General features: G+C 41.8%; 1 protein-coding gene across 22 annotated transcripts in view; it reads right to left on the bottom strand.

The window, feature by feature from the left end:
* Window positions 1-16,303, bottom strand: part of LOC140717149 (ras/Rap GTPase-activating protein SynGAP-like) — a 683,169-nt gene that overhangs the window by 76,427 nt on the left and 590,439 nt on the right. For all 22 annotated transcript variants that reach the window (XR_012096464.1, XR_012096465.1, XR_012096472.1 and 19 more), the window contains one exon: window positions 5,930-6,017. Coding sequence is in view for 6 of the 22 variants with exons in the window: in XM_073030475.1 (XP_072886576.1) it covers window positions 5,930-6,017 (88 nt within the window). In the remaining 16 variants the exon portion in view is untranslated. The remainder of the gene's footprint in view (window positions 1-5,929; window positions 6,018-16,303) is intronic.

The following is a 16,303-nucleotide window of genomic DNA, read 5'->3' as shown; positions in this document are numbered from 1 at the left end:
CTGGAACCATTCCAGAATCTAGTGATTCTTGAAAGATCCTTACTAAAGCCTCCACAATCTCTCCAGTTACCTCCTTCAGAACCTTGGGGTATAGTTCATCTGGTCCAGGTGACTTGTACACCTTCAGATCTTTCAGCTTTCCAAGCACCTTATCCTTAGTAATAGCAGCTGCACTCACTGCTGCTCCTTGACACTCTCAAATTTTTGGAGTACTGCTAGTGTATTCCACAGTGAAGACTGATACAAAATACTTATTATTTCAGATCATTCAGATTATATAAATTCTAATTTTATCTAGTGTACAGACATGCTAACAAACTCAGAGGAAGTAGTGATGTACATCTTCATTCTTAGTTGGTCTACACTTCTTATTCTTGGTATGGGTTTAATGAACATGTAAAAGTGAAATCCTTGCCACAAGGCTTAGGATTGTATGCCCATACAGCTTGCTCCATGCAAAGAACAATCTACACTTGGATATCAGATAGAGGAGACATCTGAAACAAAAACGATTAGAATTTATCTCAAATAGGTTTATCATAACCTCATCTTTTGTGGGCACCTTTGCTTGCAGTACTCCTATCTAACCAACCGATGGCAATGTTGTGTTGCTTATGAATATGGTCCTAAATCTGGTCTTGATCTTGGCTGTGGACTGGGATGACAGCCAAGGACTAAGATGGATCTGTCTGCATTGAAAATGTGTCAGGAATGATGTGGAGAGCCTCTTGCAGTTACAGTAATCGAGAATTAAACAAATGAGGAGGATCCAGGATGGGAAGAGGCAGAATCTAACTAAACTGATGGCAGAAATCAGATCAGAGAATAAATTTACCTGTCAGGGTGGAGTACAATGACATTGCATCTCCAAAAGAAACAAGGTTTTGGTTTTATTCCATTTGAAATATACAGATGCATTTAGGGGGATTCTTGTTTAATACAGGAGGGAAAAGGTGTTCTGATAAGTAGACCTGATGAGTCATTGTCATACAAGACAGAAACAGGCTTTTTGACCCAATGAGTCCACACAGACCATTAAGTACCCATTCACATCGACCTTTTTTTTTCATTCTACCTACATTCTCATTAACTTTCCCCCTCTCACTTACACAATCGATGCAGTTTTTGTGGGCATGCATCTTTGGACCGTGGGAGGAAACTCATCTGGTTTCTGGCAGAACAGGCAAACTCCACTAGGACAGCACAAGAGGTCAGGATTGAACAGAGGTCATTGAAGCTCTGAGGCAGCAGCTCGGCAAATTACACAACTGTGCCACTCTTAAGTAATGGGAGAAGATTTTATGCCAATAGGACTGAATTGTGCATTTCTCAGCTAAACCTGGTTTATTCATTGGGTTCAAGATCAGTGTGGGTTTGAGTAATTGACCAGGAATGTCTTGGGCCTTCATGTACCCATGGGCATGTTATACTTGTTGGTGTTCCAAGATGTTGGTGCATTGTGTTCAACTGACATGTTGGTATCAGATTTGTCAAAGTAAATGAATGGTGGAGCTGTGATGAGTTAAGATTCCAGAATGTCCACACAGAAGGACTCCTGAAAACATCTTGTCAGCTCCTCTATAAAAATAATTGGGAACTTGTTAGCAAGTCAACAGCATTGTACAGAATGGGAGGTCTCTATTAATGACCTATGCTACACAAGTTACCAATTGTTGCTTTTGTACACATGTCTCTTCATACCCATTAATTACCTGTTAAATAGGATAATCTCAAACAGGGTCTTTCAACACCTAATGGAATATGTCACAAAAACCTGCAGCTTGGGTAATTAAAGTTCCATCTACCCTCCCAGGGTACAGCTCTGGTTCAATGTAGAGAAACTCCTTTGTACAGTGCCATTAAACATAACTGGTCCAAGTATATCAAAGGTTAGGCAAAGAGTAAAATTCCCTCAATACTGCTCTAGGAAACATTCTTGATCATGTATCAAAAAGGTTAGATACAGAGCTCTCTCAACATTGTCTAGGGCAAGTAGAGATCCAGTTAGATACAGAGTAAAGCTTGGCTACAACATTGCCTGCACATCCTTCTGAAACCTTCCTTAAAGTGCCAGAATAGTTTGAATCTCCTGTTCTCTGATTCAATAAAACTATTGGTAATTAGGTATGATGTGAAAAGTTTTGCCAGTGGTACCAATGCCTAATTGAACCTGGCAAGGGATCAGTCCAAGCTCATTTGCCAGGGCAAGTTTCATAACTGAGTTTCTTGGGAACTCAGGGAACATATTAACTTACTACACCCTTGTTTCTAAAGCAGAATTTTAGGAAAATGTAACAAGGCACACACCTATCCTATGCAGCACATACAAATACAATCACACTTCCACAACAAATGTCACTGAGAAGCAATTTCAATCCACCAGAAGCAGGTATTAATAAACATGTGTCAAATGCCACTAGATAGCGATGGCTCCCTCATTAATAATATCTTTACCCCATGCCAAAATGTGAAGAGGTACAGATTAGAGGTAAAATTCAATTTTAATGGGAGCATCAAACAAAAGATAGCACATCTCCCCCACACACTCACAAATAGCCTGACAAAAACTTTTTTTTTGTCTTGGCTTAGTCTTGCCGAGGCTAAATATAGCACTCCAAATGCTGTTCGCAGCTAAATTTATGAAACTTATCACAGGCCAGGGATCAGAACTGATTTGCATGCAATCAACCCTCCAACCACACTTTCATGTTGAGCTCACTGGCAACATTATTAACAAATTTTAAAAGTCCAGTGTTAGATTTTTCACCGAAAGCAATGCAAACTACAGCTTGAAATGTTGAATGAAGCCACTGAATGAACTAGATACATTCTCAACATCTACACTCACCTAAACACCAGCAAATGATTTTGGACCAGCCATGGTGTGAATGTGAAGTGTTGACTGGGCACCTTCTTAACACCTGCACTTACCTAAACACCAACAAAATCAATAGCCAATCAATTATCTATAAAATCACTGCATGAAAACACTATTTTTCACCCTACACACCAAAGTGCAGCAAATACAGCAACTAACATCTACATTACTGAAGGTAAAAGCGATTCATCATTGCCCACTTACTTATATAGTTGTAAAATGCAAAACTGGTTTTTCACAACCAAAGAAATGGCAAACTTACCTATATATTAAGAAAAATAGCCTTTGTCAATAGGTCAAGGCAATTAATGAACCTGTAGTGGTTCAAACTTGTGCCTCTAAAAGTCCTTTTAAGTTAGCTGTGAGTTGGTTGACAAGCTGAGATAGTGAGCAAGTGAAGAAAAGATGATTGTGAATTCAAAAGTGACCATGAACTGAAAGACTGATTTTGTGATTTGTGATGGAATCTGAAGTTGAGGGTGAGGAAGTGAGATTGGTGGCAAGTATAAGATATTTTTAAGGTGGTTCAGGTTCTGTCAGATCTTTACCCCCTGTTGAACTTGGCAGATATCCTGTCATTGACTTTAACAGCCCAGGTATCCTCCAATTTCATCCCACCCTATGCTGCTGATGCTTGACATTTTGATACGTGGTTTCAAGGCACTGCTCCCTCTCTAAAGGCTGCCATGCTTGCATATTTCCCCCACCACCACCCTCAGAAAATGTCAAAGGGCCAATTAATAGATGAGAGGAGAAATGGAAGAGGGGTTGGTAAACTGCACAATTAAGCCTGGTCCTTCCTTTGCTTCAGGCCTGAAATATAGCACTCCAAATACTGCTTGCAGCTAAATTCACAAAACTTACTACAGACCAGAGGTTAGATCTGGAATCATCCTGATCTTCATGCAATCACGTAAACTTCTCATCCTCATGTTCAAATTCTTCCATGCCTTCCCCCTTTATAGGTCTGTAATCACTACAAGCCATCTGGCCTTTCAACTCTGTTCTTTCAACATTGGCTTTTGACACAAAGTCTATTTTCTCCCACTTCTGCTGGACTTATCATAAGCCATTCAGGAACCAAGATCTGGATTTCCTGACCAAGCTCTCTCTGCCTTTCCACCTCTTCCCCCGAACAGTCTCCTTGAAACCATCTCCTTCGTCAAACTGCCAGTCTTTCATCCTAGTCTTACTGGTTTGGTGCTGCCTCTCGCCCGATTATACCTTGGGATTCCTTCCTGCTCTGAAGAGATGGGAATTGCAAGCTGTTGTTTTCTGAAATTAGTGAGTGACTCAGTAAAATATGTGGTAGGTAACAGGATTGTTACCGACTGCACTGACAGGCATACTGAAGTACCTTGGAAGTTCAGTCTGCAGCTGATGGGAGCTGGTTCATACAGTACTTACACACAGATTCATTCTGGGGTAAACACAACACTCTAATGAGACTGAGCTTCTGTAGCACTCAGCAGATTAAAGATTTTTAGCAAGATCTAAGAATTGAACTGCAGGCAACTATATTAAAAAGAAATCCAAATATTGTGCTATTACTCTCACCTTCTCCTTACCAGAGTCTGGTGATTGCTCTAAAATATCATTCCCAAGAAAGAACTTTGTGCTTCCCAAATTTCTTCAGAAGGTACTCTCTGGCAGTTCCAACCTTCACACTAACAGATCTAGGATTGTCTGTTGCATTGTTGATGGGTACTGGGGTAGAAATCTTACCCCCCTCCCCCCACTTTCCTCCCAACATTCACCACCAGCTGCTCCAAGCAACTCTCCTATCTGATTCATGAAATGTATCACAACTCCATTGCAGTGAGCGCTGCCATCCAGACCTCCCAAATTCTGTTCCCCCTCAGGAGCCATTTCATTTCTATTTCTCAACCGCATCACAAAATGGCTCAGACCAATTCGGTGTAAGTAGACACTGCCGGATGCTGTCATGGTGACATGTTTTCTAGATGGTTATTTGTGGCGCCAGCTCACGGGGGCAATCAGCCAACACTGAATTTGTTGGCACTTTTTAAAGTTTCTGCACACACAGGTACTTCTTTACCCTGCATGGCGCAGCGAGCATCTGGCAGTGACTATCACACTCAAGAGGTCTACCAGATATGACTGAGCGCCAAAGACTCTCTCAGGTGCATCAAATTCAGAAAACAAGAGTGGCTGAGGGGGATAGATTAAAGTGGGAGAGAGTGGGACCGGCTGCAATATTAATGGCTGCTGCACCAAAATTCAGCCAACTTCAAAGAGGTCATTATGTTGTAAACAGTGCGACAAACCTGAGTGTATGTTGGCAAAAATGGCTGCACAACCTGTGAGCAGCCTTATGACCACTGAAGAGTGCAAACTCTTTGTTCCCTCATTCCAAGCTAATGCTCCCACTCAAATCGCCCATCCTCCTAACCCACCCGATTCATTTCCTCTGAGATGGGCGATCACATAGAAGAATTAAAAACAAACTAAAAAAACATACATGAGGTTACCATTGGCCTCCTGGTTTTCCCACTTGTACATAACCAGGGAAAAACCCTGGCTGTTTACTACATAGCAGACTATTTCCCTGATCAAACCTCATCACTGCAAACTTGCCAGGTGTTGGCCCAAACTGAGCTGAGTTTTTTAAACCAGGGAGGAGAGTTTAAAAATCTGGGCCCCTTCCTGATGTTACCCCATTCCCCCATCACCACTCGGATATGCATGACACTTATTTTTTCACACAAAACTGCTGGTCAATTCCCCCACTGCAACACCAGTACAGTTGTCCCTGCCAGTTTTTAAGGATTAATTAAAGACTGATTCTGAAAAAGCAAACAGAATAGTGCATGGCATGGACTGTGTTCTCACCAAGAAACATTTGCTGCGTCAGCAATCAAGGGCAGGAACACTAATTTGGCTGCAGCAGAGTGGGGCAAGAGGAGGAAATTAGCAGCAGTTTGCTTCGATGAGGTTTGAACTGGGACGATACTATCCCGACAAGAATGAATTGCTGGCGCTTCTCCCTCAGTGTCATTTGTTGATCTTTGAGGTGATGATTTTCTGTACCTGAACGTCGATTATCCGCTGCTTGGCATCGATGGCCTCCTGCATGTTGGCGTGATCTTTTCTCAACTCGTCTTCCACTACCATTAACCTGTGGAAAGAGGCAAAAAGCCACAGAATGTTAGCGATGGGAGGGATAGGTGGCAGGTGCAGGAAGGGGCAGAATAAGGGATTTATTCAAACATCCCACTATTAGCTCAGGATCACTGTCTTTTCATTGTTAGAACTTAGTATCAAACTGTGAGCATATGCATGTAAAATACTCAGCTGACATATTGTGGAGATCATGCTTAAGGAGGAACATTAAAGAAAGGGTGAAGATTAAATTTAATAGAAGGACACCTAGAAGTATGATTGACTTTGATGACAGATCAGAGACATAGACTTGAAACAGAAACAGAGTATGCTGGAAATACTTAGCAAGTCAGGTAGCATCTATAGAGAGAGAAAACAGAGTTAATGTTTCAGGTTAACATTCTCCAGATGGCCCTCCTCATAGTCAAATTCCCAGCTGATGAGAAATTATCAACAGTGTGTTTCGCTCAGGGAAAAGTTGACTTTAAAAGGGAGGACTGAGAAAAATGAAGAACTTTGTGGAATTGTTTTTGCAGGTTAACCCAGGTAGTATCGCTATTTGTAGGGCTTATTGGGCAGAAAATAGCTACTGCTACTACAATGGTGACCTTATTCAAAAAATTTCTGTAATGATTTAATTTCTGGTATTGCTTGATCTACAAATGTGGCTTTTTTATTTTTTGTAATCTTACTGTAAGCAGCACAAACTTATTTTTAGAATCCGATTGCAGCACCTCACACCTCAAAGTGATAAATGCCATCTGCCATTCAGCTGCCAAGTTGCTAAGTATACGTAGGCCTCACTGAATGCTTGCCTTTGCTTGCAATATCCTGTTTTCCTACGCAGTTTGGCACCACCTCATAACATATGTCTATCTTATGTGATGGAACACCTTCAAGAAGTAGTTTTAAAATACCCAAGATGCCTGGTTGCTGTGGAATCCAGCTAATTTTTGTATCATTGGCACAAAAGATAAATAGCACATTTTAAAGTCAAATCATTGTTTCTTTGCACAAGCTTCCAAAGGGGGGGGGGGGATGATAAAGAAGAACTTGCATTTACATAATCCCTTTCATAAGTTCAGAACAGCTCAAAGTAGGTGAAAACCATAGTACTGTGATTCAGCCCAACTCCATTTTGTAGAGAAGTTTTGCTAGTTGAGGGTGAAACCTTGATATCTACACAAGTTGTCTAATGAGGAAAAAAACTTGCAAGAAAACATAGATGATCTAGTCAATTAGGCAGAGGATAGACATTAATGCAGAAAGATATGAGGTAATCCACACATTCCTTGCTCTGGATCCCCTCCTTACCTCCTTTCTTTTTATTCATGGTCCATTACTCTCTCCGATAAGATTCTATCTTTTTTGTTACCTTCAACTACTACGTCCAAGTTTCCTACATCCTTCCCACTCTCCCCCTCCCTCATCTGCTCTTGCACTACCCCTTCTCCCCTACCATTTTATATAGGCTATCTACCCTCTTTCTTTCCAGTCCTGATGAAGGGTCTCAGCCTGAAACACTGACTGTCAATTTCCTTCCAGAGATACTGCTTGGCATGCTGAGATCATCCAACATTCGAGTTGCTTGAGGTAATCCATGAGCTAAGCTGCAACAAAGCAACAGAATATAGAATAGGAGAATACTGAGTGGTATGGAGAAGGGGTGGGGGTGGGGGTGGCTACGGAGTCTACGTGCACAAATTCTTAAAGACAGCAGGAGAGGTCATATGTTTGTTAAATTGGCACAAATGATTACCTCCTTTATTAGCTGAGGCTTGAATATAAGCACAGGAAGGAGATGCCAGGACACAAGTTAAGTTGCAGCTTGAGTAACCATTTCTGGAAGGTTGTGATTTTGTGCTGGGGATGGTGCAGAGGGAAATATTAAAGCTCTGTTTTGATAGGTGGATTACAGTCATAAAAAATAGATTAGATAAATACAGACTGTTTCATTTAAAACAAAGGAGGTTGACATGAGACTAAACTGATGGGTATAAAATCACCAGGGAGCAGCTGAACATAAGATTATAAGACTTGGGAGCTGAATTAGGCCATTTGCCCATTGAGTTTCCTCCATCATTCCATCATGGTTGATTTATTATCCCTCTCAACCCATTTTCCCGCATTCTCCCTGTAACCTTTGGCACACCGTCTAATCAAGAATCTATCAACCTCCACTTTAAATATACCCAATTACTTGGCCTCATAGCCATCTGTGGCAATGACTTCCACAGATTCACTATACTGGGGCTACAGAAATTCCTCGCCATCTCTGTTTTAAATGGACGTACCACTATTCGGAGGCTAGGCCCTCAGGTTCTAGACTCCCCCACTATAGGAAAATTCCTCTCCACATCTAGTCTATCTGTACCTTTCAATATTCGATAGGTTTCAATGAGATCCTCCATCATTCTTCTAAACTCCAACAAGTACAGGCCAAGAGCCATCGAACACTCCTCATTTGTTAACCCTGTCATTCTAGGAATCACTCTCACAAACCTCCTCTAGACCTCTCCAATGCCAGCACATCTCTTCTTAGATAAGGGGCCAAAAATTGCTCACAATATTCCAAGAATGGTCTGACCAATGCCTTATAAAGCCTCAGCATTACATCCTTTCTTTTATATTCTAGTCCTCTCCAAATAAATGTTAACATTGCATTTGCCTTCCTCAACTCAATCTGCAAGTTAACCTGTTGGAAATGCTGCATCAGGACTCCCAAAGTCCCTCTGCACTCTGATTTTTAAATTTTCTCCTGGTTTAGAAAATAGTTTACATCTTTAGTCATGCTACCAAAGTGCATGACCAAACACTTTCCTACACAGTATTCCATCTGACACTTCTTTGTCCATTCTCCCATTCTAAGCTCTTCTGCATGTTCCCTGCTTTCTCAACACTACCTTCTCCTCTACCCATCTTCGTATCATCTGCAAACTTGGGCACAAACCCATCATTTCTGCCACCCCAACCATTGACATAAAACATGAAACAAACGGTCTTAACACCGATCCCTGTGGAACACCACTAGTCATTGGCAGCAACCAGAATAAACCCCTTTATCCCCACTCTTTGCCTCCTACCAATCTTCCAACCATGCTAAAATCTTTCCTGCAATACCACGGGCTCTTATCTTGTTTAGCGACCTCATGTGTGGCACCTTGTCAATGGCCTTCTGAAAATCCAGGTAAACAACATCCACTGACTCTCCTTTGTCTCTCGTGCCTGTTATTTCCTCGAAGAATTCCAACAGATTGCCAGGCAATATTTCCCCTTAAGTAAGCCATGCTTACTTTATCATGTGACTCCAAGCACCCTGAAACCTCATGGACTCCAACATCTTCCCAACCACTGATGTCAGGATATTTGGCCTATACTTTTCTTTTTAATACCTCCTTCCCTTTTTAAAGAGTGGAGTGACATTTACAATTTTCCAGTCCACTAGAACCATTCCAGAATCTGGTGATTCTTGAAAGATCATTATTAATGTCTCCACAATCTCTTCAGCTATCTCTTTCAGAACCCTGGGGTGTAGTCCATCTGGTCTGGTTGATTAACATAACTTCAGACCTTTCAGTTTCCCAAGCACCTTCTCCTTAGTAATAACAACTACATTCACTTCCGCCCCCTGAAGCTCTCGAATTTCTGGCATACTGCACGTCTCATCCACAGTGAAGATTGATGCAAAATATTTATTAAGTTTGTCCACTGTTTCTTACTCCTCCCCCATGGCTCTGTAATTTCCCTTACTCCACGGTAATATTGATACTTCCCACTTTAGCTTCTCCATCTCAAATTGCACAGTGAATTCTATCATATTAAGATCACTGTCTCCTTCACAATAAACTTCCTGATGTAATCCGGTTCATTACACACACTTAATCCGGAACTGACTTTCCCCTAGTGGGCTCAACCACAGGATGCTCTAAAAAGCCATCTCGTAGGCATTCTACAAACTCCCTCTCCTGGGAACCAGCACCAACTTGATTTTCCCAATCTACCTGCACATTGAAATTTCCTATGACAATCATAATATTGCCCTTTTTACATGCCCTTTCCATCTCCCTTTCTAATTTATATACCACATCCTGGCTACTGTTTGGAGGCCTATATATAACTGCCATCAGGGTCCTTTTATCCTTGCAGTTTCTTAACTCTACTCACAAGGATTGTCGATCTTCCAATCCAGTAACCTTTAAGGATTTGATTTCATTTTATACCAACAGATCCACCCATACCCTTCTGCCCACCTACCTGCTCTTTTGATACAATGCGTATTGCATCAGAGTTTACAGTGGGACATCGATAGGATGCAGAACTCGGCTGAGAAGTGGCAGATGATAGATAGATAGATAGATACTTTATTCATCCCCATGGGGAAATTCAACTTTTTTTCCCAATGTCCCATACACTTGTTGTAGCAAAACTAATTACATACAATACTTAACTCAGTAAAAAAAATATGATATGCATCTAAATCACTATCTCAAAAAGCATTAATAATAGCTTTTAAAAAGTTCTTAAGTCCTGGCGGTAGAATTGTAAAGCCTAATGGCATTGGGGAGTATTGACCTCTTCATCCTGTCTGAGGAGCATTGCATCGATAGTAACCTGTCGCTGAAACTGCTTCTGTGTCTCTGGATGGTGCTATGTAGAGGATGTTCAGAGTTATCCATAATTGACCGTAGCCTACACAGCGCCCTTCGCTCAGCTACCGATGTTAAACTCTCCAGTACTTTGCCCACGACAGAGCCCGCCTTCCTTACCAGCTTATTAAGACGTGAGGCGTCCCTCTTCTTAATGCTTCCTCCCCAACACGCCACCACAAAGAAGAGGGCGCTCTCCACAACTGACCTATAGAACATCTTCAGCATCTCACTACAGACATTGAATGACGCCAACCTTCTTAGGAAGTACAGTCGACTCTGTGCCTTCCTGCACAAGGCATCTGTGTTGGCAGTCCAGTCTAGCTTCTCGTCTAACTGTACTCCCAGATACTTGTAGGTCTTAACCTGCTCCACACATTCTCCATTAATGATCACTGGCTCCATATGAGGCCTAGATCTCCTAAAGTCCACCACCATCTCCTTGGTCTTGGTGATATTGAGACGCAGGTAGTTTGAGTTGCACCATATCACAAAGTCCTGTATCAGTTTCCTATACTCCTCCTCCTGTCCATTCCTGACACACCCCACTATGGCCGGGTCATCAGCGAACTTCTGCACATGGCAGGACTCCGAGTTATATTGGAAGTCTGATGTGTACAGGGTGAACAGGACCGGAGAGAGTACGGTTGGTTCCCTGCGGCGCCCCTGTGCTGCTGACCACCGTGTCAGACCTACAGTCTCCCAACCGCACATACTGAGGTCTATCTGTCAAGTAGTCCACTATCCAATCCACCATGTGAGAGTCTACTCCCATCTCCGTTAGTTTGTGCCTTAAGATCTTGGGCTGGATGGTGTTAAAGGCACTAGAGAAGTCAAGGAATGTAATCCTCACAGCACAACTGACCCCCTCTAGGTGAGAGAGTGATTTGTGCAGCAAATACGTGATAGCATCCTCCACTCCCACCTTCTCCTTATACGCAAACTGAAGAGGATCCTGGGCGTGCCTGGTTTGTGGCCTCAGATTCTGTATTATCAGCCGCTCCATGGTCTTCATAACGTGCGACGTCAAGGCAACAGGTCTGAAGTCATTCAACTCCTTTGGTTGTGGTTTCTTCGGTACCGAAGATGGACTTCAACCCAGGTAAGTGTGAAGTGGTTCATTTTGGTAGGTCCAATTTGAATACAGAATATAATACAAATGGTAAGACTCTAGACAGTGTAGAGGATCTGAGAGACCTTGAGGTCCGTGTCGATAGGACACTCAAAGCTGCTGCGCAGGTTGAGAGTTAAGAAGGTATATGGTGTGTTGGCATTCATCAACTGTGGGATTGAGTTAAAGAGCTGTAAGGTAATGTTATGGTAATGTAAGGCAACGTGTTCATTGCTGGTCACATCACTACAGGAAGGATGTGGATGCTATAGAAAGAGTGCAGAGGAGATTTACAAGGATGTTGCCTAGATTGGAGAGCATACCTTATGAGAATAGGCTGAGTGAACTCGCCCATTTTTCCTTGGAGCGATGGAGGATGAGAGGTGACTTGATAGAGGTTCATAAGATGATGAGAAGCACTGATCGTGTGGATAGTCAGAGGCTTTTTCCCAGGGCTGAAATGGCTAACACGAGGGGGCATAGTTTTAAGGTGCTTGGAAACAGGTACCGAGGGGATGTCAGGGTTCAGTTTTTCACACAGAGTGGTGGGTGTGTGGAATGCACTGCCGGTGGCAGTGGTGGAAGCGGATACAATAGGATCTTTTAAGAGCCTCTCAGATAGGTACATGGAGCTTAGAACAATAGAGGGTTATGTGCAACGGAAATTCTAGGCAGGTTCTAGTGTCGGTTACATGGTTGATACAACATTGTGGGCTGAAAGGTCTGTGATGTGCTGCAAGTTTCTATGTTCTATATTCCAGATTTAATTCTTAAGCAACCACAGTATTTCTGCTAAATTACAGCATCATGGTTTTCACCTACTTTGGGGCGGTCTGAAGTCATGAAAGGTGTGATGTTAGTTTAGAGCCTTTGGAGCTGTCCATACTCCCACTAGTTCAATATTCTTTTTAAAGAACTAAGCCTGCTTATTGGTTTGACCCATTTGTAGTTCCAATCCATATCAATCTGGTTCACTAGTCTCTGTGGCCAATATTTAAAGACATTAATTTAGTGGTCCAAGAAGACAGAGTATTACTTCAAGCATAATCAGAACATTGAAAGTTAATACAGTCTTGCATATGATATCCAATCCTGAGAATTAATAAAAATTGTATGTACATTTGTTTGTAAATGTACTAAAATGGCACTTCATTGGAATCTGCCAGTTCTGTAATTTTCACTGGTCGATCTTACTAATCAGGTACATTTCTATCGGGGCACATTTGAGAGCGTCCTGACTGGCTGTATCAATGCCTGGTATGGAAACTGTACCTCCCTTAATCGCAGGACTCTGCAGAGAGTGGTGCAGATAGTCCAGCACATCTGCAGTTCTGAACTTCCCATGATTCAGGACATTTACAAGGTGTGTAAAAAGGGCCTGAAAGATCACTGGGGACCCAAACCATCCCAACCACAATCTATTCCAGCTGCTACCATCCGGAAAGCGGTACCACAGCATAAAAGCCAGAACCAGCAGGGACAGCTTCTTCCACCAGGCTATCAGACTGATTAATTCATGCTGACTTGAGTGTACTCTATATTACATTGACTGTTCTATTTATTATAAATTACTATGATAGCACATTGCACATTTAGATGGAGACGTAACATTAAGATTTTTACTCTGCATGTATGTGAAGCATGTAAGAAATAAATCCAATTCAATTTTTCAGCATTATGTGGGGCCAATGTCTCTGTGATTCCCTTCAGCACCAGTTCACCTTCACCACCGCTGACTCCTCTTCTAACAACTCCTTGCTATGCAATTCTTGTCCCTTTACTATCCAGGGACCCAGACACACCTTCCAGGTGAACCAACAATGTACTTGTGGTTCTTTCAATTTGGTACATTGCATTTGGTCCTCACAATGTGATCTCCACTACAGTAGAGAGACTTGTGCAGATTGCGTGTCCACTGTGCGGAATACCTTTGTTCAGTCTGATCCTGAGCTTCCAGTTGCCTATCACTTGAATTCTTCATTCCCCACCCACTCTGACCTCTCAGACATTTCCAATAAAACCCAACATCTTATCTTATCAGGAACAGCATATTATCTTCCGTCTAGCCATCTGAACGTCTCTGGGAGTTAATACTGAACTCAACAACACAAGAGGTTCTGCAAGATGCTGGAAATCCAGCACAAATCTGTGCTGGAAATTCAGAACTGATGAACGATGTCAGCCCAAAATATCAACAGTTAATTCCCTTCCATAGATGCTGTTTGACCTGCTGAGTTCCTCCAGCACTTGGTGTGTGTTGTACTGAACTGAGCAATTTAGATAACAACCTTTCTGGTCTGTATTAGTACTGGCCTGATCAGTTATACAGACTGTTAATTCAGTTCCTTTTCTTTCTCCACAGGTGCAACCAGGTGTTTTTCCAGCAATCTGCTTTATTTCGGATTTCTAAACTTCTCTCTCTATTGTCATTCATCTCCTCCAGACACATCCGTTGTAAATAACAATACACCACCCTCAGCCAGCATCACACCATCTGTGTCATTCTGATCCTCTTGAATCAGGGATATTACCTTTCTGAAAGTCAGCATCTCCAATAAAGCATCACAATCTATCACTAGCGCCAGTCCATTAAAATGTGCAATTCCTGGAGTAGGATTTGAACCCATGGCCTTCTATACTATGGTTCTACTGACCCAGTAATGCTGACACTCAGTGAGATGACGTAGATCACAATTTGGAAATACAATCATGGGTTTATCAGTGACATCTGGCATCAATAGTTTAAGGACATGCATGACTTCTTTGAAAAAGGAACAGAGAGCATTTAAAGGACATATAAGTTCTTGTGTCTGTGAGTTTTCCACAATATAGGTTGGCATGATCTATGGTTTCTATCTAAATGGTGTGTCCTATCTTTCAATCATGGGTGGCAGAGTAGCATAGTGGTTAGGCTAATGCTTTATAGCACCAGCTGTAAGATTGTGGTTCAATTCCTACCACTATCTGTAAGGAGTTCTTTACGGTCTTCCTGTGAACGTGTGGGTTTCATTCCTCCCACATTCCAAAGGTGTACGAGTTAGGGTTAGTAAATTGTGGGCAAACTATATTGGCATTATGTGCTGACATCTGTGGGCTGCTCCCAGCACATCTCAGACTGTTTCGGTATTTATCACAAATTGCGTATTTCACTGTATGTTTTTATGTATATGTGACAAATAAAGCTAACCTTTAACCTTTATCCTATTGGTAAGATTCAGTGCCTTATTGACTGATTTGGAAAATGGAATGGAGCGGAATGGAAAGGCCCCTCTGGCCCTTTGAACTGCCCAGCAATACCCCAATTTAACCCTAACCTAATCATGGGACAATTTACAATGATTAATTAACCTACCAATTGGTACACCTTTGGACTGTGGAAGGAAACCGGAATACACGGAGAAAACCCATGGACTTACAGGGAGAACATACAAACTCTTGACAGACAGCGGTGGGATTTGAACCCGGGTCACTGGTACTGTAAAGTGTTGTGCTAACCCATTACATACTACGGGCCTGCCTCCCAGAATGAGCTCTCTAGGTTTTGTTATAGATGGAGACTGGATTACAAAAAATTTGTCTGGAATGGCACAGTGATGCTAAATAAATGATTTAATGGAGTCAAAGTCCTAAAACTTACTGTCCAAGAGGGGAAAAAAATCTAAATTGGTGGAAGTCACATTTAAAAGAGAAACATAGGAAGAACTTGACCAAAAGGATGCAGGAGAACAGAATTACTTAGAGCAAGGCCAAATATACAGGGATCGGAATATATGACTGTGGCATTTTTGGAGATTTTTATTTAAATGGCTGTATCCCTACATCCTTTTGTGAGTGTAATATCTCAATAGGAGCATTCATGAGGTTCTTATAAGAGACAGATGGATGTACATAAAATGGAAGGATATGGACTTTGTTTGGCAGAAAGGATTAGTTTAGTTGGCATTAGGTATAATTAAAGTGGAGCTTGAAAGTTTCTCAATTGATCAGGGGAGAAGGATGGAGAATGATGTTGAAAGGGATAATAAATACGCCATGATTGAATGGTGGAACGGAGTTAATGGTAGGAATGCCCTAATTCTGCTCCTGTGGCTTATGGTCTTAAATTATTTACTAGTTTAATTTGCCAATTGTTCCTGTCCTGTATTGTTCTATGATTTATGTTCTATAATAACGTTCAAGCAGCAGATAAAACACCGTGAGCATTGCACTTCCTGAATGAGAAGCTCAGATGCTAGAGTGGGGTCTGTTTTTTTTTACTTAATGGGCATGAGGGTGACTGTCTGGAAGACTTCCCTTGGTCCTGGACCTAGCAGGAGAACCAATGAAGTCTTCATCTTAGCAGCCAGTTTCATTAAGAAATTGCTGTTAGATTTTTGGCATATAGAGTAAAAAAAATAAGACTTGTTCTGTGGGAATTGTTAATTACGAAAGTTTCTGACATCTGTTGGAAAAGCCGAGCCAGAGAAACAAATGAATGATGATTGTCATATTACATACTCCCTTACATTTCAATGCAAGATTGCACAATTCTGACAAATCATCAGC

The sequence above is a fragment of the Hemitrygon akajei genome, chromosome 2 (assembly GCF_048418815.1).
Source record: "Hemitrygon akajei chromosome 2, sHemAka1.3, whole genome shotgun sequence".
Classification (NCBI taxonomy): Eukaryota; Metazoa; Chordata; class Chondrichthyes; order Myliobatiformes; family Dasyatidae; genus Hemitrygon; species Hemitrygon akajei.
Note: the sequence above shows the minus strand (reverse complement) of the source record. Positions and strands in the feature narration are given on the sequence as shown.